The sequence below is a fragment of the Microcebus murinus genome, chromosome 18 (assembly GCF_040939455.1).
Source record: "Microcebus murinus isolate Inina chromosome 18, M.murinus_Inina_mat1.0, whole genome shotgun sequence".
NCBI lineage: Eukaryota > Metazoa > Chordata > Mammalia > Primates > Cheirogaleidae > Microcebus > Microcebus murinus.
Window position 1 is genome coordinate 37,772,103 of NC_134121.1, and position 27,521 is coordinate 37,799,623.

The following is a 27,521-nucleotide window of genomic DNA, read 5'->3' on the forward strand; positions in this document are numbered from 1 at the left end:
AAAGAATTAAAAATTTATGCCTTCAGAATAGATAATAGGCTACAAAGGAATTTTGCACTTATTAGTGTAATTATAGCACAGCCTACACTTTTCTCAAAAGGTACTGTTTCTCAGTTCTTCTGAATAGAGAGTAGAGTGACATTGCTTCCATTAATGTATGTTAAATGTATTGATTGCCAATTATGATGTTGTTAAATATTTTTAGAAGGAAACACATGTTGTGTCTCAAAAGTGTATCTAGTAGAAGAGATTGAAACTATGTATATATAGTGATTTCTAATTAGACATAAAGAGACTGCCACTATTAAAGTCTAAGTAGGCCTGGCGCAGTGGCTCACTCCTGTAATCCTAGCACTCTGGGAGGCCGAGGCGGGCGGATTGCTCAAGGTCAGGAGTTCGAAACCAGCCTGAGCAAGAGTGAGACTCCGTTGCTACTAAAAATAGAAAGAAATTAATTGGCCAACTAGTAGCCATGGGGCATGGTGGCGCATGCCTGTAGTCCCAGCTACTCGGGAGGCTGAGGCAGGAGGATTGCTTGAGCCCAGGAGTTTGAGGTTGCTGTGAGCTAGGCTGACGCCACAGCACTCACCCTAGCCTGGGCAACAAAGTGAGACTCTGTCTCAGAAAAAAAAAAAAAAAAAGTCTAAGTAAAACTTTGGAAGAAATCGAGTAAATTACATTTCTTAAGGAGGGGTAGGAAAGATTAATTCTTAAGGAATACTCCATTTTTACATTTAAATTTACACTTTAATTAACATCAAATTGTACATGAAAAGTTTCTTTTAAGATTTAATTGGTTTAAGAAACTGGCTCCCTGGCAAAATTCAGGGACAGGTACAAATGTTAGAATAATTTAAAAATTTGTATTCAGAATAGTAAAAATCACTCTTTTTGCTGTACAACTTCTTGAGTTTTGACAAATGCATAGAATTGTGTAACCACCACCAGAATCAACATACAGTATCTCCCAACATTCCTTTATGCTGCCTCTTTATTTTAATAAGAATATGTCTGGTCCAAGTGCAGTGGTGTTTACAACTAATTGATCACAACCAGTTACAGATTCCTTTGTTCCTTCTCCACTCCCACTGCTTCACTTGACTAGCCTAAAAATAATAATAATAACAAATTAAAAATTTTTTTAAAAGAATGAAGTACATTTGAATATAATCTGTACACTATGTTGCCTCATAATTCAGTAGTGAGGAGAATTAGGAAAGGTCTTATAACCATGATTCAGCATCATAAAAGCAATCCATGCAACAAAAATTATTTGTACTCTGTAATACTTACAAATACTTTAAAAAAAATAAGGAATTAGGAAGGGCCCAGTGTGGTGGCTCATGCCTAAAATCCCAGCACCTTGGGAGGCTGAGGTAGGAGGATCACTTGAGGCTAAGAGTTTGAGACCAGCCTGGACAACATAGTGAGACCCCATGTCTACAAAAAAATTAATTAGCTGAGCATGTGTACCTGTAGTCCTGATTTCTCTGGGGCTGAGGCAGGAGTATCACTTGAGCCCAGAAGTTCAAGTTTACAATGAGCCATAATATGATAGCACCACTGCACTCCACCCTGGGTGACAGAGTGAGACCCTGTCTCTTTAGGGGGGAAAAATGTGATCTCTTAAATCAAGTATTTTCTGAAAGTCAGAAAATATTAAGCATAATACATTAAAAGCAAAATCCTGATGCTTTAGTTTTCCAGTTTGAAGACAAGAAATAGACTCTAAACTATCTTTTCCATTTTATAGATACTGACATATTTATGCTAGCATATTCCAGATTAGAGTATCTTATTACCTTAAGTTTAGTGACTTACATCTACATGAAGACCTTTAGTCAAAGATTTTTTTTTTTTTTTTTTTTGACTTTGGGTGGGGAGGGCAGAGTCTTGTTCTATCATCTAGGCTATAGTGCCATGGCATCAGCCTAGCTCACAGAAACCTCAAACTCCTGAGATCAGGTAATCCTCCTGCCTCAGCCTGCTATGATGACAGGTGGGAGCCACCTTGACCAGCTTGTCAAAGATGTTAAATGAAGTTTTCAAAGAATGTATTTGTTCCTTGGCTTCTCTTCTGTGCAATTAATTCAGTGATAGCAATTGAGGTAATACTCATGAAATGGAATATAGTTAAGTCAACAAAATTGTTCCCCAAGATTCTTTAATTGCTTCCTTGGGTTGATAAATAAATACACAGTCCATTTCTATGATTCATTCATTTTTCTAACTACCATATTATTATAAAACCTTTCTCTTGTTGCAGGATATTACTTTCTTTTAATCATTTTACATGGATTCAGTACTTAGATTACTTTTTTCTGATTTTAATTTTTTTTTTTTTTTTTTTTGAGACAGAGTCTCACTTTGTTGTCCAGGCTAGAGTGAGTGCCGTGGCGTCAGCCTAGCTCACAGCAACCTCAAACTCCTGGGCTCGAGTGATCCTTCTGCCTCAGCCTCCCGAGTAGCTGGGACTACAGGCATGCGCCACCATGCCCGGCTAATTTTTTTTTTTTATATATATATCAGTTGGCCAATTAATTTCTTTCTATTTATAGTAGAGACGGGGTCTCACTCTTGCTCAGGCTGGTTTTGAACTCCTGACCTTGAGCAATCCGCCCGCCTCGGCCTCCCAAGAGCTAGGATTACAGGCGTGAGCCACAGCGCCCGGCCTGATTTTAATTATTTAAAAGAGATAATCCCAACATTTGTCCTTTATCTTGATTGTTGTCTCACGCCCTGACTTTCTTATTTTCAGTGACCCTTTTCTCCATTTAGTCACTCATTCCACATGGCCACATTCTATAACTTGGAAACCATACATTTAAACATCCTACTCTTGAGATTTTCTTTCCTTTAATTATCTCATGTATTTTTTTTTTTTTTTTTGAGACAGAGTCTCGCTTTGTTGCCCAGGCTAGAGTGAGTGCCGTGGCGTCAGCCTAGCTCACAGCAACCTCAAACTCCTGGGCTCCAGTGATCCTCCTGCCTCAGCCTCCAGAGTAGCTGGGACTACAGGCATGCGCCACCATGCCTGGCTAATTTTTTCTATATATATTAGTTGGCCAATCAATTTCTTTCTATTTATAGTAGAGATGGGGTCTCGCTTTTGCTCAGGCTGGTTTCAAACTCCTGACCTTGAGCAATCCGCCCGCCTCAGCCTCCCAGAGAGCTAGGATTACAGGTGTGAGCCACCGCGCCCAGCTTATCTCATGTATTTTTAATTTCAGTGTCTCTATTGACTTCTTTTTATTATCATTTAAACATGTTTAGGTTTTTCCATTTAAAAATAAAAATACTGCCTACTACCCATCACTCACACACCTCCCATTTCTAGTCAGGCCTTTCCACAACAATATTATTTTGTGTGTGTTTGACAGGGTCTTGCTATGTTGTGCAGGTTAGTGACAAACTCCTGCCCTCAAGTGATCCTCCTGCCTCAGCCTTTGGAGTACCTGGGACTACAGTTAAGCAACAATGGTTAGGTGTCTGTTATGAGCCAGGCACTGATATAGATACTTGTGATAAGTCAGTGAACAAAAAAGACTTCTTGGCCGGGTGTGGTGGCTCACGCCTGTAATCCTAGCACTCTGGGAGGCCAAGGCGGGCGGATTGCTCGAGGTCAGGAGTTTGAAACCAGTCTGAGCAAGAGTGAGACCCCGTCTGTACTATAAATAGAAAGAAATCAATTGGCTAACTAATATATATATATAGAAAAAATTAGCCGGGCATGGTGGCACATACCTGTAGTCCCAGCTACTTGGGAGGCTGAGGCAGGAGGATTGCTTGAGCCCAGGAGTTTGAGGTTGCTGTGAGCTAGGCTGACGCCATGGCACTCACTCTAGCCTGGGCAACAAAGTGAGACTCTGTCTTAAAAAAAAACAAAAAACGAAAAAAGACTTCTTGAAAGTGTGGCTACCTTAACTGGCAGAACTTTACCAGTCCTACTTGCTCTTCATCCTACTATAATCTGGCATTCTCCCCCGTACTCACCTTGCCTGAAACAACCTTCTTGTTTGCTATAGTCAGTAGTTCCTTCTCAGTTATTTCACATGACTTCTCAATAGCATTTGTCTTTAAAACTCTCTTTGCTGGGTTTCTGTGATACTACGCTTGCCTGCATCCTTTCTTACCTCTGACTATTCCTTTTCAGTCAACTTAACAGGATCCACAGCCTCTGTTTCTATCCTAGGCTGCCTTCTTTGGTTTTGGATAACATATTTGCTCTCATTGTTTCTTGGTTTTCATGGGAAACTACTTCCAAGTTTTTATCTCTACCCTAGATCTTTTTCTAGGATCCCAGACTTGTTTCCAAACTGCCTACTAGACACTCCTAAGATGATTTGTAGGGCTTTGCATTTGACATGCCTGAAACTCAGTTTGTCATCTTTACTGTCCTGTCCCCTAAGGCTGCTCTTGCACCAACATGTACTCTGAGTGAATGAGTAGCCTTGCCATACACTCATCTCTCCATCCTAGACCTCTCACTCTTCCCTCACAGCCAGTCACCAAAGCTTGTTTGTTCCCTCTCCTAAATATATGTATATATCTATTTTTCTTGCCTCTGCTTAAATGATACATCCTCCAGGGATTCTGCCTTGATCGTGTAATTAAAGCTCAATTGTCCCTGAAAGTATTCTTATGGTAGTACTGCATTTTATTATGTTGCTCTTTATACTTGACTGTCATTTTTTATGTACCTATCTCACTGGGTAGACAATAAGCTCAATGTGGCCAAGGCAACCATGTCTTTTGCTTTTACTGTTTAGCATGTAGCAGCTAAGTGAATGGGGTTACTAAATAGTTCTGACAGTTTTGTTTCACCTCTAAGTCTGTGATTCTTTACCTTTTGGGATTAAAAGTTCTTTATAAGAGAATTTGTAAGAGAGCAATGTACCATTGGAAAAACACATGTACAGAACTAGATAAAGTGGTACATACATTCTCAAGCAAGTACCAGGTAACTCTGAAGCCCATCTATGGAACTTGCTCGAGAATTGATATTAAAATCCCAATGAGACTGATACAATTTTAGGAACTGCCAGGCAGGGGTTTTTTTGCTTGTTTTTAGTAGGTAACTTTCCCAAATATATTAGATCTAAGTTTATGTTGAGCTTAAGTCTTGAATAGAAATGAGGCCATTTCAAATTGTTTTTCTTATAGTTGTAATGAGTTTGTTTTTATTGGTACTTTTCAAAATGAACATTTTGGATAATCTTATTGATTGGATATTAAATTTATAAACCTAGAGAGAGATTTTTAGAGAACTCTTCATTGGGAATTTGTAAATTGAATATAAACTTTAGAAACTATGCTATAGGATATGTTTCTCATATAGTACAGATTTTAGTCTTTTCCTATTAATATTTACACTTTATTGTATTGAGTTAATGGTTTCTCTACATCTTTTCAATTTCTTTGTCTCCTCTCTCTCATTTTAAGATAAATGAGTTTTGTTCTTGCTTTCTGAAAATAATCTAATTGAGATTCTCATTCATTTTTCTCTTGGGCTGCTTACCTAGGGGAATATTCTGGTGTGTATGCTTTTGAATAATGTTACTGCTTTTTAAGCTAGGTGTTCTTGGCTGCTGTTCTCATTTAGTGCTTTCTCATCATTTTTTTCTGCTCAACTATTTTTTTTTTTTGCCCTACATATATTTTTAGCTTTTATGCTCATCTAAATGCTTGAGTATATTGCAGTTATAATATAAACTTTTTCAGCCAGTCTAAACTCTATTTCTTCTGTCTCTATAACTTTATTAAAAAGTCAACATTAGTGTTTAACGCAAATATCTTGCTAGAAATCATTTTGGAGTTGGAATTTGGAAACTTTTTTAGTTTTGTTTTATTCATTTTTTTTCTTTCTTTTTTTTTTTTAGTTTGTAGAGAATACATAGATGATTAAATAAGCTACTATTTCTGATATTTAATTCTTCCTGGTAGATTCTCCCTGGTCTTTGAGAACATTTGAGAAAATTATAATATAAAACATATGTCCATATGTGAACACTAAATAAAGTTTTAGCATTCTTGGGTTGGTTTTGTTTGCTTTAAATAATTTTTAAATCAATTGGAATATTACATTTTTTTAAATAAAGGAGCATGTTAACTCTTTTGCCTTATGTAGTTTTCTTTAGAAATATTTCCTTCCTGTTTTTATCTGGGTTATGAATATTACTTCTCCCATTGTATGTGATTTTCCAACATTAGCTCACAATTTCTTGGGATGAGGGAGTGGTGGGATTTTTGTTTTGTTTTTGCTTTTTTGTTTGTTTGTTTTCTGAGTGATATGCCCTAGTGTATTATTTCATTTCTTTAGTTTTTTATGAGAAGCAAATTAAATAGCTTTCTTCTCTCTAGGGACACTTCCATTAGATCTTGCATTGAATGCTCTCTATGCCTATCTTACAGTACTCATTAAAATATTAAACACATTTCTATAAAGTAACAACTATTCAGTTGTTGAATGAATAATATTCATTATTTCATAAGTGACACTTTGAAGGAAAGTTGGTATTGATTTTGGGTTTTCAGTCTGATTATATCAATTTTGTTAGAAAGCATTGGCGAAATATTTTTTAGGTATATTAGAGAGCATCCTTACAATGAAGGAAATCATCTTTGTTTCTGTCTTTTGCACATCATTATGCATTAAATCATAATGTGATTCCAGATGTTTTTCATATCATGCATAAAACTTTATAGATTAATAACCTGTTTTCATGCTGTTTCTTACATAAAACATTTCTTGTTCTTTGTTTTTGCTTTACATGGAATGCATGGGCTTTAAGACCATAATTTCTTTGGTAAGGTTTCATCTGCCTTGGGGTTCTGTCTTTCTCTGGCCTTGTTTCTGCCTGTTCTCTATTAGTAAGATCTAATTTTTAGGCAAAAGCCTACAATGTCAACTGTGATTTGGGAACAATTTCTAATCCATATTAATGCTGTTCTTTTTTCCCTAAGTAATGCTAGAATATTGTTAGAATATTTGGCAGAAAAGTCTTGATACTTTTGAAATATTATCTATGAGAAATAAAATATAGACTAACAGATATAAATAATTAGCCAACAAAGTCTTTAGCTTTGTTTTGCGATGCATAATTATTTATAATTTTATAATCCATACAAGTTGATATGTCAAATAAAATTATAGACAAAATAAGATTACTAAAGGACAGATAAAATTTCTAAAATAAAATATATGACTGTAGCTTATTATAAATGTATCTAATTTTGATAAATTTGTTTTCAAAGTCTTTATCCTTTTTCTTTTGATAGGAATGGGTCGTGAAGTTGAGAATCTTATATTAGAAAATACACAACTGTTGGAAACCAAGTAAGTTGTATACGAAATTTTGAAAAGGAACAAAAGATACAGAATTTTCTTCTTGTCCAAGTCAATGGCAGTTCATCAGTTTAACACAGCACTCATGCAGTCTTTCCCCCCTTTTCTGCATGTGTTTACGCATATGCACTCACCCACACAGATAGGTAATGGGACCTACATTGCCCTGATACGGGTATGTTTCATTGCTCTGTTTTTTGCAGACACTCAGATCTTCACCTTATTTCTACTCCACAGGTATTCGTGCCTTTCTCTTAATCTTCTGGATGTGTCCTACACTTATTTTGCTCCCTCTCCTGAAATGTTTCTATTTTCTTACCTCTTTTGCTGGGTTTTCTTGTATTTCTGTACAAATGTTTTGATACATACCTGGCCCACTTCTTCAGAGCTGTCCTCTGTAGTTACAAGCTCTTGGGTGCAATCTGAGGAGTCTTAGGCCTTCAAGCACATTTAGTGGAACAGGTCCTCAGTAATGTGGAAAAGTGACCATGTCCCTTTGCAAGTTTGTTGCGTCACAGCAACTTTGGAACATTTGTGTATATCCAAGATAGAATGTAGCTTTAATGAGGTCCTATGCCCACTGTACTCAGAGGAACTGGATCTTAGATTTTTTTCCTTCACTGTAGACTTTCCAGTTTGGGTTGTTTTCTCATTAATTATTAAAGGTAACATCAAGGAATAACTTTATTGATTGGGCAATATCTTTTCAGAACTTAGTGATAATAGTAGCCTTACGAATGCTATATTTTTTTCTATTTTCCACTCCTGAGATAATGAATGCTATTTTTTAAGGTTAATCTTATTTAATTCTGACTTTTTATTAATTGGTGGTCTGTCTCGCTTTATCCATTTTATTCTTTGTTTGATAAGTGGGAAGAATAACTTAGACCTTAGTTGCTTTATGTTCTTTTTGCCTTTATCTATAAGCATCATCAGGTAGAATGTCTTGAAGTATTCAGTCATTCAGCTTTATGATTGTACAGTGTCTTTAGTCCACAAAGGAATAAGTTGAAAGGTGAAAAGAATATGTATTTGTAATGACACACTTGAAATATGTGTTTCTTAGAAATGCTTTGAATGTAGTGAAGAATGATTTGATAGCAAAAGTGGATGAACTGACCTGTGAGAAAGATGTGCTGCAAGGGGAGCTGGAGGCCGTGAAACAAGCCAAACTGAAGCTAGAGGAAAAGAACAGAGAATTGGAGGAAGAGCTTAGGAAGTAAGTTGTGACTGTTGTTCTAACCAAACTCTTTGTCAGTTGTACCACAGAAGGTTGTAGGTGTAACTCTGAGACAACAGACTTCAGCCCACGCAAGGCTGGAAGTGCCCTGGCTGATTGCCTGTGTTGTGTGTGAGCAGGCCCCTCCAGTTACTAGCCTGTCATCTCGATATTGTCATGTTTTTATGACTGTCATGATATGAAAAGAGTTAGAGAACTGTTGAAACGTCTTTGTTTTGATAATAAGGAAATTTAAAACATTCATATTTTCCTTCACTAAGCTTTCTCTAATACCTGGGTTTTTTTGTTTGGTTTGGTTTTTTTGGTGTTTTTTTTTTCTGAAAACAGTGCTATGATAGCATTCCATTAAATGAAGGCAGCTAAATACCCTGTTTGGAAAAAGAAAAATAATCCTTTAGTGGTAGTTAAAATTGTTGACCTACTCTTTCATTTTTTTGAAAATAGGAACTCAATTCAAATAATATGTTTTGTTTTTTCCCCTCTAGAGCTCGTGCAGAAGCTGAAGATGCAAGGCAAAAAGCGAAAGATGATGATGATGTAGGTTTACAGTTTTGGATTTTTTTTCTTACTTTACCATGTTTTGGTATTTTGGGAAAATCTTGCTAGATAAGCTTTGGATATAGCATTATAAAGATTTTAAAAAGTCAGAAGATATGTTTACGGTCATGAGTGGAATAGCTCATGCTTCTACATGGTATCCACAAGCTTACTTTCTAGCTATATAGGAACCATGCTGATTTTCCCTCTGTGTCTCTGTGCTCTGACCTGTAAGAACCAACTGGGATATTTGGGGTTTTTTCCATTGCTATTGTTTTGTTTAAAATTTTGATTTAGAAATATGAAAGCTGGCCAGGCACGGTGGCTCACGCCTATAATCCTAGCACTCTGGGAGGCCGAGACGGGTGGATCGCTCAAGGTCAGGAGTTCAAAACCAGCCTGAGCAAGAGTGAGACCCCATCTCTACTAAAAATAGAAAGAAATTAATTGGCCAACTAAAAATATATAGAAAAAAAAATTAGCCAGGCATGGATGGGGTGGCGCATGCCTGTAGTCCCAGCTACTCGGGAGGCTAAGGCAGCAGGATTGCTTGAACCCAGGAGTTTGAGGTTGCTGTGAGCTAAGCTGATGTCACAGCACTCTAGCTCGGGCAGCAGAGTAAGGCTCTGCCTCAAAAAAAAAAAAAAAAAAAGAAATATGAAAGCTTAATAATAAAAATTGTGTAATAGTATTAAACATAAAAAGATCAAGTCCAAAACTTTAGCACTAGCCAATTAGCCCATATTATTGTCAATATACATAAACACAAAAGAAATACAAAAGAATAAATACATACTTCTTGCCAATATTGTTAGCATTCTGTCAATTCTGTTGATGGCTAGATTATCATTTTTATATAAGGTGTTTGCAGGTCAAAGGTCAGGCTTGAGATTTTTTTTAATGGATGTTTTAAATACAATAATTGATACGTATAAAAATATAGGTAACATATGTGAGTTATAGACCATAATAAGTTAATATTATGACCCTACCATCCAATCTAAGAACTGGAAAATTACCAAACATTGAAACTACTCTGTGTTCCTCCCCTCCAGAAGAAACCACTATCCTATACTTATCATTTGTTTAACTTTAAAAAAAATAGTTTTATTATATCAAATATATGTATCTCTATAAAGTATGGCTTAGTTTTCATTGTTTTTGTGTTTCATACTATAGGCGTATTTAGTCTTGAAGACTTCTTTTACTCAGTTGTATGTTTTTGAAACTCACTGATGTTGTAGTATATAGTGCTGTAGTTCATTCGTGGTCACTGCTTTATGATATCCCATTATATAAATATTCTATAATTTATGTATCTTTTTTCCTGTTAATATATTAGTATATTTAGTCTTCAGCTTTTTATTATCACAATGCTGTTGTTACAGACATTATAGTACAAGTGACCAGATGTATAGAAGCAATAGCTTTCCCAGAGTATATACCTAGCAGTGGGATAGCTGTGTTGCAAATTGAAGATCCTTTATCATTTTATTTAAAGGAGAGACCAAGTTCTGTGGCAGGAGAACAAAGGAGGAAAACTGCTGAAGGCTAAGCTTAGCCTCTTTCTTTCTGTCCCAGCCCTTTCAGCTTTGATCCCAAATGTACATATTCCATTTAGCAAAATAAAAGTTAGACCCACCTTCTTCCCCAGAAAAGACTTCAGAAATCAGTGTCATAACAAAGTAGACTTGAGCATGTCCCTTTGGGGTCTTACCCCTGTGCTTACCTCATATTCACATCCTTTATTCTAAGAATAATTCTGGTTAATATAGTTTTCTCCATCTTGTTTTATTTCTGTTGGTGTTTTATTGACTCGTATAGTTAGGTACCTTGGTAAGTAGGCAATAAGTTTACCCTTTATGCTGGCCTTGGGTGTGTATATGGATTGGTAGTTTGAGATGAATGAACCTCTTTTGGAACTAACTTGTAACTATTTTCTGAATGACAGTTGTTATAGAATGTGAATTTAAAATAATGTTAGAGCAGTATTTCTAGGTGGAACTTATAAAGAACATATTGATAGGTAACAGTCAAATTTTTTGGTTTTATTTGAAATTTTTATATTCTTTATTTTTTATAATTCCTTTATAATATGTTCAAATATCTGTGTTTACATTCAGAAATTAAATTCCCTACCTTTTATCTTTTCAGTCATAAGTAATTATTTAAATCTCTTTGTCAATTTTATTTTTTTTTTATTTTTATTTTTTTTTTGAGACAGAGTCTCACTTTGTTGTCCAGGCTAGAGTGAGTGCCGTGGCGTCAGCCTAGCTCACAGCAACCTCAAACTCCTGGGCTTGAGTGATCCTTCTGCCTCAGCCTCCCGAGTAGCTGGGACTACAGGCATGTGCCACCATGCCCGGCTAATTTTTTATATATATATCAGTTGGCCAATTAATTTCTTTCTATTTATAGTAGAGACGGGGTCTCGCTCTTGCTCAGGCTGGTTTTGAACTCCTGACCTTGAGCAATCCGCCCGCCTCGGCCTCCCAAGAGCTAGGATTACAGGCGTGAGCCACAGCGCCCGGCCTCAATTTTATTTTTATAAGGCCATTTTTCTTTTCTCTTTTTCTTATTTATAGTAGCATTTATATTTTAATTTTTTAATTTCAAAATGTTAAGGGGGTACAAATGTTTTTGTTACATGGGTAGCTTTTGTAATGCTTAAGTAAGAGATATTAGTGTTCCCATAACCCAATTAGTATTCATTATACCTGTTAGGCAGGTTTTTTACCCCTCTTCTTCTCCCCTCCCCACTTCTTGATTTCCTATAAGGCTGTTTTTCTTTAAGTGATTTATTAGATTAGTAACTGAGGAATATTTAAAAGCCTAAAGATTTTGCTTAAGCCTGAGATTAACACCAAAACATACATAGGCTCCCAGAGTGATCTGTCATCTTCTCATCATTATAGAGTGATATTCCCACAGCCCAGAGGAAGCGATTTACTAGAGTAGAAATGGCCCGTGTTCTCATGGAGAGAAACCAGTATAAAGAGAGATTGATGGAGCTTCAAGAAGCTGTTCGATGGACGGAGATGATTCGGTATGAGAAGTTCTAGAGTATTTTCCTACTATTGGTTTGTAGGTTTGAATATTCACTCAGGACTGGAGTTGTGCCTTGGGGAGTCCAAATCCCTTTCTTTGTTTACTAGGAGACACTTTCTAAAGTAACAGTTGGAATTAGTAACAGTATGATCAAAGTAGGTGCCTTTTAGGCCAGTAAGGGATCTTGGAGGACATTCCCACAACCCCTAAAAGGCAATTGTAATTATTTAGGACTGATGGTCATTTTTCAAAAGAATAGAAATCGATGCTTCCTTTGCAGCAATGTCAGGGAAAAAAATCAAAATTTTATATGCAACACAAGAAAATAAATTATTTTTACTCAGTGTCTTACTATGAAATACTATTGCTTCAATTTTTTCCCTATTTTCAAGCTATTCATTGCAAAGTATACCTTCCATTGACATCTTGCAGTCAATTGGATCTTAAATCTCACCTAATGCTGCCATCTAATGGTCATATTCTTAAAACAGTATTCCTTACTTTAATTTAGAAAGAGCTCATAAAAAGTTTACAAATTAGTTGCCCCCTAATTTACCCATATTTTTGAGTTTGGATTGTCACATCAGATTTACCAATAAGATTGGTAAATATACATTGATAAATATATATAACAATATACATTTTTTAAGTTTATGAGCATATTTTCTAACCTCCAACTTTTACTTTCTTAAGATTACATTATCCATTAGTTTATGGATTCTTTACCAGTGCCATACTAGAACGAAATATTTTGTGTAACACACTTTGCAATTTTCTATAATTATAATTGTTTATAGCTGCTGAGAAGGAAGGAGATCAAATTGGATAAGGAAACTAATAAACTAAGAAGTGTCTTCTTAAATGCATTATTTAATGGATATTAAATACATAATGAATAAATATTTTAAAAACTGAAAGCATATATGCGTACTCCACTTTTCATTGCTATTTTTAACTCGTAGCAGCCAAGTGGTAGTCAACAAGTGAAAGGAAATAGTAGCTTACTTTTAACTTGTTCATTGAATTGAAAGATGTTTTAAATTTAGTTCTTAAAAAAAGTGAAAAGGGAGCTCTGAGCATGATGCAGAATTCTTACCACCTTATTAAATCAGTTTGGAATGTCTTACTATCTGAAATTTTGTGGCATTACCTGTCAATCCAGTTTATCCTCTTCCCTTCCCTGGCCATCTTTTCAGTGATAGAGACGTTTTAGTCCTGTGAAAAATGACCCATCAGAATGGTAAGGTTACAGGCTATTTTGTGAGAGCTGAGAGTACAGATGATATGACTTTTAGATATTTTAATAAACAGAAGAGTTAGAGGATATATTTTTAATAAATGTTTAAATATTATCATTCAGGCACAGTGGCTATCTGTCTAGCACAGATAACAACTTTCAATCATTAGACTGAGCTCTAGAGGGAAGTATGGTATTTTACATATTTTAGTAGCAGTAGCTTTAGCAGATTGACTGACACATGGTAGGTCAAAGTAACTATATTATTTACTGAATTTAATTGTTGACTCTCCTCTGTGTATCCCATGAACTTCTTGGGTCCTTTGTTCTTCAGGTACAAAGCTAGAACACCTCAATGATAACATCTTTCTTTCTTTCTTTCTTCCTTTCTTTTTTTTTTATTTTTTTTCCTTTCTTTCCTTTCCTTTCTTTTTTTTTTTCTTTGTTTTTTTTTTTTGATGTAGGGCATCACGAGAAAATCCAGCCATGCAGGAAAAAAAACGGTCAAGCATTTGGCAGTTGTAAGTATCAAAAAACAAAAAAAAAACCCATTAAACAGCACTTTGAGATAAGATTATAGTCATAATTTATTTTCATTAATGATTTTTGTGTCCATTTTTCTTTAATTTTTTTAAAAATTGGGGGTAAATAGCTAAACTCAATTTTTTCTTTTTGATGTGTAGCGTGCCAACTCGGTAAGGCTGTTCTTGAGGACAAAAGATAAGCTGTCGTAAGCTGCATCATGTTGGTTATGCATTTGGTGCATTCCTCTGCCAAATTTAAATAAAATGATGGGGGAATTATTTATAGATTTGATAATTACCTGAATCCCCATTAAATAAGTTACTGATTCACTGATTATGTGATTGTAAGGAACTTCATAAAGTGAAGATAAGACATTTAGCATTTGTGGGGTTGAAGTAGTATTTGTACATGTTGGACTCGAATTATGTCTGTGTGTGTTTACTATGGTTAAAACTTACCTCTCCCTTTTTGGTGAATCTGCTAATTAATAGAAGTGGCAGTTTTTTAAAAAGTGGACATGAAAGTAGTTATTTAAATTGAGCTTAAGCAGAAAATGTATGAGATGTGTATTAATATCTGTTCTAGTACTTTATCATAATAGACTATTTTCAGAACTGGCATACTAAGCTTCTATTCAAATCATGCAGCTATAACTTCGTTGTTTAACAACCATATTTATATTGCACCTAGTAGGAGCTAGCTAAAGGAATTTTATTTATTAAGTAGAAGTTCCCTGTACTCAGGAGCTTCTTCCTTTCATTATGGAAATTGCTAATTAGAGAACTGCCACCTGCCATTCTAAGCAGTGGTTTCTCTTCCTTGAATGTCTGAGTTTGGCTGTGAATTACTGTTAAGCCTGTAGCATGCAACTACAAAAACTGTTTTTGCCATTTTCTAACTCACTGCCTTGTAAAAGTGCTTTGGAATTTTCTTGAGCATAAAAGTTTGTGGAAAATCATGGATTGTTCTTCACAGTGCATGTCACACGCACACATGCTTTTTTCTGTTTAGTTTCAGCCGACTTTTCAGCTCCTCAAGTAATACAACTAAGAAGCCTGAACCACCTGTTAATCTGAAGTACAATGCACCCACCTCTCATGTTACTCCTTCCGTCAAGAAAAGAAGCAGCACCTTATCTCAGCTCCCAGGGGATAAGTCCAAAGCCTTTGATTTCCTTAGTGAAGAGTAAGTATTTTCCAGACTAATGGTTATGCCCTAAATAACTTAATGGGTCAAAATACTCTTGTCCCTTATCACATCAGCTATAAGGATTCGGATCTATTTAAAAAAAAAAACAAACTATTTCTGTAACTTGACTACCTTTAAGTAAATTTCTTATCAGTATTTTTTTATGAAAATTGCATTTCAGTTTTCATAAAGAGAAGGACATTTTTTAAATACCTCATTTTTTCTGGTATTACAACATTGATAAATATTAATAGAAATGTTAAAGGCTTATATGAGCCTTTATCCTAAAAGTTTGAACATTTCCTTTGACGTCAAAAGGACTTGGTTTTCATCCTAACTCTGCTACTCGTTATGTACATACACTTGGACAAATCAACCTCTCAGAGCCCCAGTTTTTCTGCTTGTGGAAGGAGTCTGACAATTTATCTCAAAGATATTAGGATTAAATTATACAGTATCTGTAAAGTATCTGACATATGGGTAAATTTGTTAGCTGCAGCATACATAGCAAGTCACCTCATCAAAATTTAAATGGCCAAAATAAAGGCAAATTATTTTCAGAATCGTTTTCATAATATTTTATTCTATAGCTCCAAAGGTTACCAAATCATATTTCATTTTTGTCTTTTTTTTTTTTTTTTTTTGAGACAGAGTCTCACTCTGTTGCCCAGGCTAGAGTGAGTGCTGTAGCGTCACCCTCGCTCACAGCAACCTCAAACTCCTGGGCTCAAGCGATCCTCCTGCCTCAGCCTCCCTAGTAGCTGGGACTACAGGCATGCGCCACCACACCCGGCTAATTTTTTCTATATATATTAGTTGACCAATTAATTTATTTCTATTTATAGTAGAGACGGGGTCTCACTCTTGCTCAGGCTGGTTTCCAACTCCTGAACTCGAGCAATCCGCCCGCCTCGGCCACCTAGAGTGCTAGGATTACAGGTGTGAGCCACCACGCCCAGCCCATTTTTGTCTTCTGAAATAAGTTAGTGGGGTCTAAAATTTGACCAATATTATATTCCTAAGCAGTTACTGTTTTATTGATCTTTTAGTCACTTCTGGCACTTTGGCATTAGAAAATTCTCAGTAAATATTTCTTGAATGAATAAAAAAGTAGGAGCCAAAAATACTTAAGAATTTTTCCCTTTCATATGGCCAACATCTAAAACCTAATAGGAATTTGATGGCTGATGATTCAATTGAACATAATAGGCTGCTTGCTAACCTGTTAAAGCTCAGGCACTGCACAAACTTAAAAAGACCAGCTTTAGTGTAACACTTTTTAAAGCTATTTTAGTGTGAATAAATTAATTTGAAAATCATGTAATTTTTTGTGACTTTTGCTATTATGATGAGAGAGGGGAGATAAAGCTGTTGTATTCACTTAATTTGAAAAGGAAATCTTTTTTCCTTTTAGAACTGAAGCCAGTTTAGCCTCACGCAGAGAACAAAAGAGAGAACAGTATCGTCAGGTAAAGGCACATGTTCAGAAGGAAGATGGTAGAGTGCAGGCTTTTGGCTGGAGTCTGCCTCAGAAGTACAAACAGGTAACATGTGAATGTGGTAAGAGCATCCAGCGAGAAATAGCAGGGTGAGGGGAGTGTCTTGGGTGTGAAGGAGTTGCAGTACATGGCCCAGCGCTGCTCTGGCTGCATGGACTTAGCACATGTCTGGAGAAGTGCAGAAGGTGGTGGTTTTCAGCCTGTTTTCTAGCAACATGGAGCTCACATGAAATGCCTCTGAGTCTGTGAGGAGGAGAGAGGTCAACAGGGTGGCCAAGTACGTGGAGCTTGAGGTTCCTGGCTTCGCTTTAACCAGAGCAGCTGTGTTTTAATATTTGAAGATTTCATTTTTTTAAAAAATAGCATCATTGTTTAAAAGTGTTTAAAAACTTTGGCATGGATGGAGCCTTTCAAATTGTTCACTTAAAACTCAGTTCACCTCTTCAGGAATTTTACCTGTCTACTACATATGCCCTACCCCTAAAATATTCACACATCTGTGTACAAACACACATGTGTACCTCTCTTCTGGCCTCCTATAGTATCCTGTTTATTTTATCTAATTGCTACTTGATTTTTCTGTTTATTTTTCAAATAAGAATGACAAAATCAACTTAAAGTTAATTTCAAGGAGTAAATCTGTAATAGCAATGCTTGCCCATGTCTCAGTGGTTCTGTAAGAAATCCACTTTTAGTGAAGTTTACCAATGTGTCTTTTTCTCTCCCCCCCACCATTAGGTAACCAATGGGCAAGGCGAAAATAAGATGAAAAATTTACCTGTGCCTGTGTATCTCAGACCTCTAGATGAAAAAGATACATCAATGAAGGTAAGTTCATTGTGAAGTTAAAGGAGATACTTCCTAAACTGTAGCTAAATTTTTTTTTCCTAAAACCAAAAACATTTAAATACAAAAACATTTAAATTCTATTGGTCATTTTATAGTTTTAGACTATATTAAATACCTATGTGTACAACCATTCATTATTTTAAGTAAAGTAAGAAAACGTGAAAAGTGTTTTCTTCACATTTCTAGATTTAATACCCTTTTCTTTTTCCCCCATCTGAGAAGCTGTGGTGTGCTGTTGGAGTCAATTTATCAGGTGGGAAGACCAGAGACGGTGGCTCTGTTGTTGGAGCAAGTGTATTTTACAAGGATGTTGCTGCTTTGGACACAGAAGGCAGTAAACAGCGAAGTGCATCTCAGAGTAGCTTAGATAAGTTAGATCAGGAACTTAAGGTAAGTGTACATTAACATTTGACCTGGTTTATGAGACTACTAGTCTATAGCTCTTTGGTCCAGAATTTACTTCTGATCCAGCTTCTAATTGGGATTACTATGCCTTTACTTACTCTCCCCCACTACCCTTTTAAGTCAGTTTTATTGTGGTATAATTTACATACAATAAAGTATACACTTGAAATGGGTACAGGTCAGAGTTTTGATAGATGTATACACCTATGTAATCACTACCACAATCACAATGATAGAGTATTTTTTATCACTGACCTGCTCTAATTGCTAGGTTTTTAAGCTACTAATTAATATTGATAGTTGTATTTTTACTCTTCCAAATAATCTGGAAATAAATTTTGAAATAGTATTGCCCTTTACTGTAGCAGCACAGCCGTATGAGTATTTGTACACACATATCATTTTAAACATTCATTTTCCTTACTTTGTCTACTCAGGAACAGCAGAAGGAGTTAAAAAATCAAGAAGAATTATCCAGTCTAGTCTGGATCTGTACCAGTACTCATTCAGCTACAAAAGTTATCATCATTGATGCTATTCAACCAGGCAACATCCTCGATAGTTTCTCTGTTTGCAACTCTCATATTCTGTGCATTGCAAGTGTACCAGGTAAGGGTGAGGCATGCCTCTCTCTGGCCCTTCCTTCTCTTCCCTCCATGCACACCTCCTTCCAGATGGGAACTGATTTGGCTACTGGAGGTGTAGTTATGCACCTTGTTGTCATGGAGTTTATGTTCTAGTTGGGGAAGATTGGAAATAAACTGAAACCATTGAAAAAATAAGATATTTTCAGAGAGTGAAAAATGCCATGAAGAAAATAAAACAATGGTAATGTGAGAAGGTAACTAGGAGGCAGGGGCTAGGGGCTGTTTAGATTGATTAATAAAGGAAGGTTTTCTAAAGTTCTGGATTCAGTATATGATATTAAAACATTAATTTAAAAATTAAAGAGGTTTGTGATACAACCATACAATGGAATATTATTTAGTCATAAAAAGGATTGAAGGGGTTTTTTTTTTATTGTGGTAAGAACACTTAATATGAGGTCTACCCTCTTAACAAATTTTTACATGGACAATACATTATTATTTACTATAGGTAGATGTTCTGGTACACGCTGAAACATGGATGAGCCCTGGGAACATTGTGCTAAAGGAAATAAGCCAGATACAAATGGACAAATATTGTATGATTCCACTTATATACAATACCTAGAATAGGCAAATTCATAGAGACAGAAATAGATTAGTGGTTACTAGGGACTGGGGTGAGGGAGGCAGATAGGAGGAGTTATTATTTAATGGGTACAGAGTTTCTATGTGGGGCAATGGAGAAGTTTTAGAAATAGCAGTGATGGCTACAAAACATTGTGAATGTAATTAATGCTATTTAATTGTATACTTTAAAATAGTTTAAATGGAAAATTTTATGTTATATATATTTTACTATATATATACTTTTACTATATATATACTTTTACTATATATATTTACTTATATATATTTTACTACAATAAAAATTTTTAATGTGATGAATAAAAATTTTCTAAATAAAAAACTGAGGAGGTTTATCTTTATATCATAAATGGTTTTGTTTTTAAATGTTTTACTCATACCTAAGTCACTGTATACACTTAGGATATTTAATTTTTAACAGTAGTGGATAAAAGCCTATATTTCAAATAGTAATCTTGATAGCTAAACATTTTTTCTGCTGACTCCTCAGATATATACAATTAGATTGTTTTTAACCTTTTGGCTGCTGAGGAGCTCACTAAGAACAGAAGTCATTTTTGACATTTTCATGGTGTTTATTTGCGCTTGTATTACTAGAAGAATTATATTTTTAAAGTACCTTTCCATTTTGTGAAGATAAGTTTAAATAAATTTAATACTACCTATATTCAAGTAGCTGTTATCTTACCTGCACACTCTCATTTCAAACCTGTAGTTGCTTTAGTGGAAAAAATGCTTAGCTATTAGGAGTTTACTTAGCTATTAAAGGGTTATCTTCCCTTTTAGGTGCCCGAGAAACAGACTACCCTGCAGGAGAAGACCTTTCAGAATCTGGTCAGGTAGACAAAGCATCTTTATGTGGAAGCGTGACAAGCAACAGCTCGGCAGAGACAGACAGCCTTTTGGGAGGCATCACAGTGGTTGGTTGTTCTGCAGAAGGTGTGACAGGAGCTGCCACTTCGCCTAGTACCAACGGTGCTTCCCCGGTGATAGAAAAACCACCAGGTAAATCTATTCCTCTTACATGCCATCTGTATAGAGACTAAGGCTACCCCAGATGCCTCATTGTGGGCTGAATTTAGATCTTGAGGTAACAAGGATAAAAGAGCTTGAAAGAAGTTGTAATGACTGCTAAATGGCATCAGGAATTCTCAATTATACAGCATAGAGGAGTGGGCAGGCGGAAAGGGATTCTGTAGCAGAGGTCTGTACCCAGAAATTATTGGAGGAGAAAAACTCAAACTAGGAATAGTTAAGAGTGTTTTATTTACTTTGTAGAAATGGAACCAGAAAACAGTGAGGTCGATGAAAATGTTCCAACAGCAGAAGAAGCAACTGAAGCCACAGAAGGCAATGCAGGGTCAGCTGAAGACACTGTGGACATTTCCCAAACTGGCGTGTACACAGAGCATGTCTTTACAGATCCTTTGGGAGTTCAAATCCCAGAAGACCTCTCCCCGGTGTACCAGTCAAGGTATGAGAATGGGTCAACAACTTAGGAAACTGGGTAAAGTGCACAAATAAAAGAAACCAAAATAATCTCAAACAGCTAAAATAGTCCCACTAGTTTGCATTATTGTGGTGGACTGGAAAGGGTTATTTCCTATTCCTGCTTTGTTTTCATTCTCTTCCCTTCATTCTCTCTGGATTATTTTTCCCCATTTCTTCTCTTCCTTTCAACTTAAAAAATCTTGTCCATAAAAGTATAATCATGTGTTGCTTTCTGATAGGGATATGTTCTGAGAAAGACACCATTAGGTGATTTCATTGCTGTGTGAACATCACAGTGTACACTTACACAAACCTAGATGGTGTAGCCTATTGCTCCTATGCTACAAACCTGTACAGCATGTTACTGTGCTGAATACTGTAGGCACTTGTAACACAATGATAAGAATTTGTGTATCTAAACATATCTAAACATAGAAAACGTTCAGCAAAAATGTGGTATTAATATAATCTTACAGAACCACCATTGTGTATGCAGTACATCATTGACCACAGTGTTGTTTCACAACCTATGATTGTATATAAGTCAAAATGTTCTTGGTCATTTTCTCCTCTGTTATGATTTTTTAAAAAAATTTTTGTACTTGTTGGCTTCCATTCTATTAGTAACTTTGCCACTTTGATCTGCACCCCTATTCTCACTTCCACTCCAGTTATCAGCAAAATTGGCCATTGTTTATTAAAGTGGCCATGAAGTTTGAGTTTCTCACATGGGCTTGAATGAACTTATTGAATTTAATTTTCATGCAAATATGTTACTAGAAAACAATTTGTTTTAGGCTCTTCCTTTAAAGGGTTGGTTAACCTAAGCCCATTTTGTGAATTCTTTTATTTTCTTCCCCACCTTTACTAGATTTCTTCTAGATGGGAGTGGAAGAGTCTCTTTAAATTGGATCCTTTAAACTATAAAGTTTCATATTCTTACTGCTATTGTATAAAGCAGCCAAGAGTCAATTAACATTTATTAATTTAAGAATAAAGGTCATATATTGAAGTTTATAGTCCAGTTATGTATCATTTACTAATTGTGCCCTGACAATTCCAAAGAAAGGTTTTGTGACAGAATATTAAGCATATTTCAGTTTATTAATTTAATGAAATTCTTTTGTTTTTTGGAGACAGATTCTGTCTGTTGCCCAGGCTGGAGTGCAGTGGCATAATCATAGCTCACTGTAACTTCAAACTCCTGGGCTCAAGGATCCTCGTGCCTCAGTCTCCTGAGTAGCTGGGACTACAGGTGCATGCCACCACACCTAGCTAATATTTCTATTTTTAGTAGAGACAGGGTCTCTCTCTTCCTCAGTCTGGTCTCGAACTCCTGAACTCAAGCAATCATCTCTCCTCAGCCTCCCAGAGTGCTAAGATTAAAGATGTGAGCCATCATGCTGGCTAGGAAATTCTTTATATATCACCCTCATATGTGTTTGTTGGGGGGGCTTTAAAACAAACCATCCCTCCCTCCTCTCTCACCCCAAGAAGAAAGAAACTATGATACAATTCACAGTAACTAAGGGAGAGCTGTAATGATAGTCTTAGTATTAACTGCTATATTTCATTACCATGTCTTACTGCCTTATTTGTACCTTGGGCCTTCTAGTTAATATTTCTGGTACATTTATTGAAATATATTTGAGGTAAGCATTTAACTTTGGCTTTTCTGGAATTTTAATGTTTGATTTTTTTTTTTTTGAGGCAGAGTCTCATTCTGTTGCCTTGGGTAGAGTGCCGTGGCGTCAGCCTAGCTCACAGCAACCTCAAACTCCTGGGCTCAAGCAATCCTTCTGCCTCAGCCTCCCATGATTTTTTTTTAAACTATAAACTTAAATGTAGAAATGTTCAGTCCCTGAAAACTATAGCTAAGCGTACTCACAATTTTTTCCTTTTGCCTCACCTTCCCAGTAATGACTCAGAGGCATATAAAGATCAAATACCAGTATTGCCAAGTGAACAAGACCTGGTGAGAGAAGAAGCCCAGAAAATGAGTAGTCTGTTACCAACTATGTGGCTAGGAGCACAAAATGGTTGGTAAGTGCCAACACTTTTATTAAAGTATCTTTACTTTTTTACTTTTGATTTTGGAATAAGAAGATAAGTAAAATGTGGTCAACATGAGTACAAACAAAAAGTGAGTATTAACGCAGAGAATTTTATATACCCACAAAATCTAGAATTGTGTTGCAACTACCTCATAAACTGGGCTTGTATTGGTTCTGAATGGTAAAACCATTTTTTTTTTTTTTTGGTCACAGAATGTTCCCTTTACATAATATTCTTGGAAGAAGAGGTAAATAAGATTTTTAAATCTGGGTTATCCAGAAATAGAAGATCCTGAACAGCACAGAGAATGTTTGCTGTATAAGGCTACAGTGTGGGCAGGGAAAGTGGGATTAAACTAATGTGTTTTGCTGCAGGAAGGCCCAATCCCAAACGTAACTATTTAATAGAGTTACTAGGAAAGGCAGAACAAATCACAGTGTGAAAGCTCAGAGGATAATAACATTATATGATTTGTTCACTTTCTAGTAGGACGGGGAGTTTTACAAAATTGTGCGTTTCCAAAGGTTAAACAAGGTTACTACAGATTGAGCTTCCCTAATCCCCAAATCCAAAATCTGAAACTGTTTTGAGTGCTGACGCTCACAGGTCATGCTCAAAGGAAATACTCATTAGAGCATTTTAGATTTTGGTTTTTCAGATTAAGGATACTCAACTGTTATATATAATGCAGATATCCCATAATCTGAAAAAATCAGAAATCCAAAACACTTCTGGTCCCAAGCATTTTGGTTGGGATACTCAACCTGTACTATGTGTTTTCTATATGGATCCAATACTATAAAATGAGGGGTTGGCAAACTTAATGTTGACTGTGTTCCAATATAACTTCATTTATGGGCCCTAAAATTCGAATTCCATATAAATCTCCCCTGTAGTGAAATACTCTTGATTTTTTCCCCAATCATTTAAAAATGTAAAAATTATTCTTAATTTTCAGACTGTGTGAAAACAGGTGGCAGGCTGGATTTGACCTGCAGGCCATAGTTTCCTACTCCTTATGTGGACTACTTTGTCTTCCAAAAGTTATAGTGTAGTGGAGAAGTAAGATAATTCTGAAAGAGGATTTTAGCCAAGGACCCTAAAGCGTGGGGTAGCCTGAAGCTAACTAACTATGCATTTTGCTAGTTCTTGCTTTTCAGTCTTCCTATGTTTCTGTTTTCCTTATGCAACCTATTTCTCTGCCTCGGGCCTACCTTTACTTTCATTTTTATTTTCTGATTATTGTACCAAAGCAGCAGCAAAATCTGTACATTTAACTCTTCTTTCCTCCTGAATGAACTTTGTGGTTATTATGGGGTTTAAGCAGTGTCTTGATGTTCTCTATGCCTTACCAGTCTTGACTTTGTTCTTGCAGTTTGTATGTCCATTCATCTGTAGCCCAGTGGAGGAAATGTCTCCATTCCATTAAACTTAAAGATTCGATTCTCAGTATTGTGTAAGTTTTATTTTTGAAATTCTTCCTGTTAAAACTATATATTTTGGTATAAACTAGATTTTATGACTTTTAAAGCTAAGATGCATTTCATGACAAGTCAGTATCCAGGTTGTTTGTTTTTTTTAAACCCTTTTTATGGCACTAGAGAAGGTGAGTGAGAATGAAATTCTATAACAGAAAGTAAAACAGGCAACTAAGTAGAAGAGAAAACTTGCCAGGTTGGTTCTTTAACCATACTAGTTCTTTAGTACTTCAGAGAGAGAACCAATACCTATTAATTTATATTTGTTGTAAAATATTGATAGTTGTGAATATGTTGATCTAATTGATCTAGTCTTTTTCTATATGGTGACTAGCAAAAATCAGACAGTCCACAGGGCTGACTCTGTTAGTTCCACTCAGTTGTGTGTCTCTGGTCTGCAGAGTTTGTTGACTGTCTATAATGAGAGCAGGAGCTCCGGCCAGAAAATGAAACAGCTGAGATTCCACAATGCTACTTAACTTAGTTCAGCTGACATTTTTTCAAGCAGGATATTCACAATGAAGAAAGCAGCGTATTCATTTATGTTCTGTTGTAAGCTCCTCATCTCGTCACAGATTGCTTCTTTACAAGACTCTGAACTAGTTCAGTGGCATGTAGTCCCTTCTGTATTCCTGAATGGAGAGTTTTGAAATCCCTTTTCCTGTTTGCAGACATGTGAAAGGAATTGTTTTAGTGGCCCTGGCTGATGGCACCCTTGCAATCTTTCACAGAGGAGTTGGTGAGTGGTTATAAATAACTTGTTGCTTTGCAAAGCATTTTCAGCAGATTGACTTTATGGTTTGAAGAAATGATACTTAGTAGAAGAAAGAATAAAGGTTTAATCTGAGTACTAACAATGTATAAGGCCTGGCATAGTGGCTCAAACCTGTAATCATAGCACTTTGGGAAGCCAAGGGGGAGAATCACTTGAGGCCAGGAGTTTGAGACCAGCCTGGGCAACAAAGTGAGACCTTGTCTCTACAAAGAATACACATTGTGCAGGCATAACAGCACCTGTAGTCCTAGGTATGAGAGGCTGAGCCAGGAGGATTGCTTGAGCCCAGGAGTTTGAGGTTGCTGTGAGCTGCAAATGCACCACTGTACTCTAGCTCAGGTGATAGAGCCAAGTCCCTGGCTCAAAACAAACAAACAAAAAAACCACCCAAAAGACCCCAAATAATATGTGACATCAGTAAGTGTATTAGTGCCTATCTGGAGGTATACATTAACAGTATACCTTAGAAAAAGGCTGGGTGAGGTGGCTCAGGCCTGTAATCCCAGCACTTTGGGAAGCCAAGGGAAGAGGATCGCTTGAGGCTGGGAGTTCAAGGCTGCAGTGATCTATGATGACACCACTGCACTCCAGCCTGGGTTTCAAAGTGAGACCCTGTCTTAAAAAAATAAAACAAACAATATACCTCAGGGAAAATATATTTATCACAATGAACAAGCAGTTTAGTATGTTCTGGTATTCTTATATAATGTGCTATAGAAGCATTTGTTTTTCATTTGTACATTTATTCAATTAGGAGAAATTTGGTGTGGATATTTTTTTCTGGTCCTTTGTTTTTGGTTTTTTGGGTTGTTTTTTTTTTCTTGAAACATAGTCTTACTCTGTTACCCTGGCTAGAGTGCAGTGGCATCATCATAGCTCACAACAATCTCAAACTCCTGAGCTTAAGCAATTCTCCTGCCTCAGCCTCCCGAGTAGCTGGGACTACAGGTACAAATGACCATGCTTGGCTAATTTTTCTGTTGTTTGTAGAGATGGGGTCTTGCTCTTGCTCAGGATGGTCTCTAACTCCTGACCTCAAGGGTCAGATCCTCCTGCCTAGGCCCCCAGAGTGCTAGGATTATAGGCGTGAGCCACCGGGGCCCTGCCATAGTCCCATGTTTTAAAAATAGTCTGCATCCACTTACATTTGGAGAGTTTTTTAAAATAATTTTTAATTGCATAAGATTTAATCATTTTCATATCACCTTACTTATATTCTTCCCCTTTAACCATTATTTTATCTATAGATGGTGGGGTGGTGGTATCAGAAAACATACCTTGAATAATTAAGGACATTTAGTACTAACCTTCTAAACTTCTTTGTATATGTTGTCAACCAAAAATGATACTTCATTTCCTACCCACTAGATTCGTAGATCAGGGAAATATGAAATATAAATGATATACTGAATTTGGATTTTAGGAAGACTCTTCCCAGTGTCTCATATCCTTTTGGGCTTGGAGAAATGTGGGGTAGATGATAGTTAGGTGCCTTTATAATTGATTAGTACCTAGATTGCTGGTTAATGACACCATATCATCAAAGGGTAAGAGGGCTCTATTTTACCTTGTTCAGGTAAAATGTTTTACCTTCACAGACTTTATCTGTATCTAATCCTCACAACAACTTATGAATAAGGTTCTATTGTCATCCTCATTTTATAGATGAGGAAACTGTGGCACAGAGCATTTCAGACACTTGTTCGTGGTCACTCAGCTAGTAAGTAGAAGAGCCTAGAAAAAATGGAATAATAAATGTTAAGTAAACTGAATCCAAAATTATATTAACAGAACAAGAAAAACATTCTTGTTTACATTTAATAAGAATCAGTGCAAAGCCCTTTATTTGGGTTCAGAAGAGCAAGATGGGGGAGATAAGACTGAGAATTATCTAAAGGTTGACTCCAAACTCAATATGAGTTAGTTAATACCTTAAGCCTCATGGAAATAAAGTGTCCAAAACAGGCATGGTAGATAAGAGCATATTCAATGGACTTAAACAATATAGATTAGGATGCAGTTTCTATAAACTGTGATAGGTACAAAGCACATGCCAGAGATGCTTGGTTTTGAAAGGAGAAGACATGGGACTGTAACAAAGTAGTTTGGACTGAATTTATTCTTGGGTTTCCCCTGGACAAAACTGCAGACCAATGGGTGATTACCTACAAGGAGGTAGGCTTTAGCTAGGTATGGGGAATATTTTTCAGACATTTATAGCTGTCTGAAAATAGAACAGCTGCTTTGCGAGGTAGCTCTTTCACTGAAATTGTTCAAGCAAAGCTAACAAAACAAAGCAAGCTTCTGGTGGTTGGTTCCCATTCGTATTTCTGTTATCACTAAAAATGTAGTATGCACAATCCCTGAAGTGTTAGTAATGAGTTGCCTCAAAAACATCAAAATGTGAGTGAGATGATGTCCCCCAAATAAACTTAAGTCCATTCTAATTCTAAAAAAATTATTATAAACAGATAACTTATAACTGATATATCACTGCTTTTGAGTGCATTTTTTTTTTGAGACACAGTATCACTCTGTTGCCCAGGCCAGAGTGCCGTGGCATCAGACTAGCCCACAGAAACCTCAAACTCCTGGGCTCAAGTGATCTTCCTGC

At 36.2% G+C, this 27,521-nt stretch overlaps 1 protein-coding gene across 9 annotated transcripts in view; it reads left to right on the top strand.

The window, feature by feature from the left end:
• SPAG9 (sperm associated antigen 9) overlaps positions 1 to 27,521 on the top strand; it is a 140,806-nt gene that overhangs the window by 93,049 nt on the left and 20,236 nt on the right. For 5 of the 9 annotated variants that reach the window (XM_075994459.1, XM_075994460.1, XM_075994461.1 and 2 more), the window contains 16 exons: positions 6,792 to 6,806; positions 7,279 to 7,336; positions 8,412 to 8,564; positions 9,071 to 9,122; positions 12,038 to 12,168; positions 13,872 to 13,928; positions 14,944 to 15,117; positions 16,535 to 16,664; positions 17,358 to 17,447; positions 17,691 to 17,858; positions 18,311 to 18,482; positions 19,895 to 20,113; positions 20,387 to 20,582; positions 22,517 to 22,642; positions 24,030 to 24,110; positions 24,804 to 24,871. In XM_075994459.1, coding sequence (XP_075850574.1) covers positions 6,792 to 6,806; positions 7,279 to 7,336; positions 8,412 to 8,564; positions 9,071 to 9,122; positions 12,038 to 12,168; positions 13,872 to 13,928; positions 14,944 to 15,117; positions 16,535 to 16,664; positions 17,358 to 17,447; positions 17,691 to 17,858; positions 18,311 to 18,482; positions 19,895 to 20,113; positions 20,387 to 20,582; positions 22,517 to 22,642; positions 24,030 to 24,110; positions 24,804 to 24,871 — 1,890 coding nt within the window. The remainder of the gene's footprint in view (positions 1 to 6,791; positions 6,807 to 7,278; positions 7,337 to 8,411; positions 8,565 to 9,070; positions 9,123 to 12,037; positions 12,169 to 13,871; positions 13,929 to 14,943; positions 15,118 to 16,534; positions 16,665 to 17,357; positions 17,448 to 17,690; positions 17,859 to 18,310; positions 18,483 to 19,894; positions 20,114 to 20,386; positions 20,583 to 22,516; positions 22,643 to 24,029; positions 24,111 to 24,803; positions 24,872 to 27,521) is intronic. The other 4 variants (XM_012789801.2, XM_012789804.2, XM_012789806.2 and 1 more) reach the window with 1 other exon arrangement.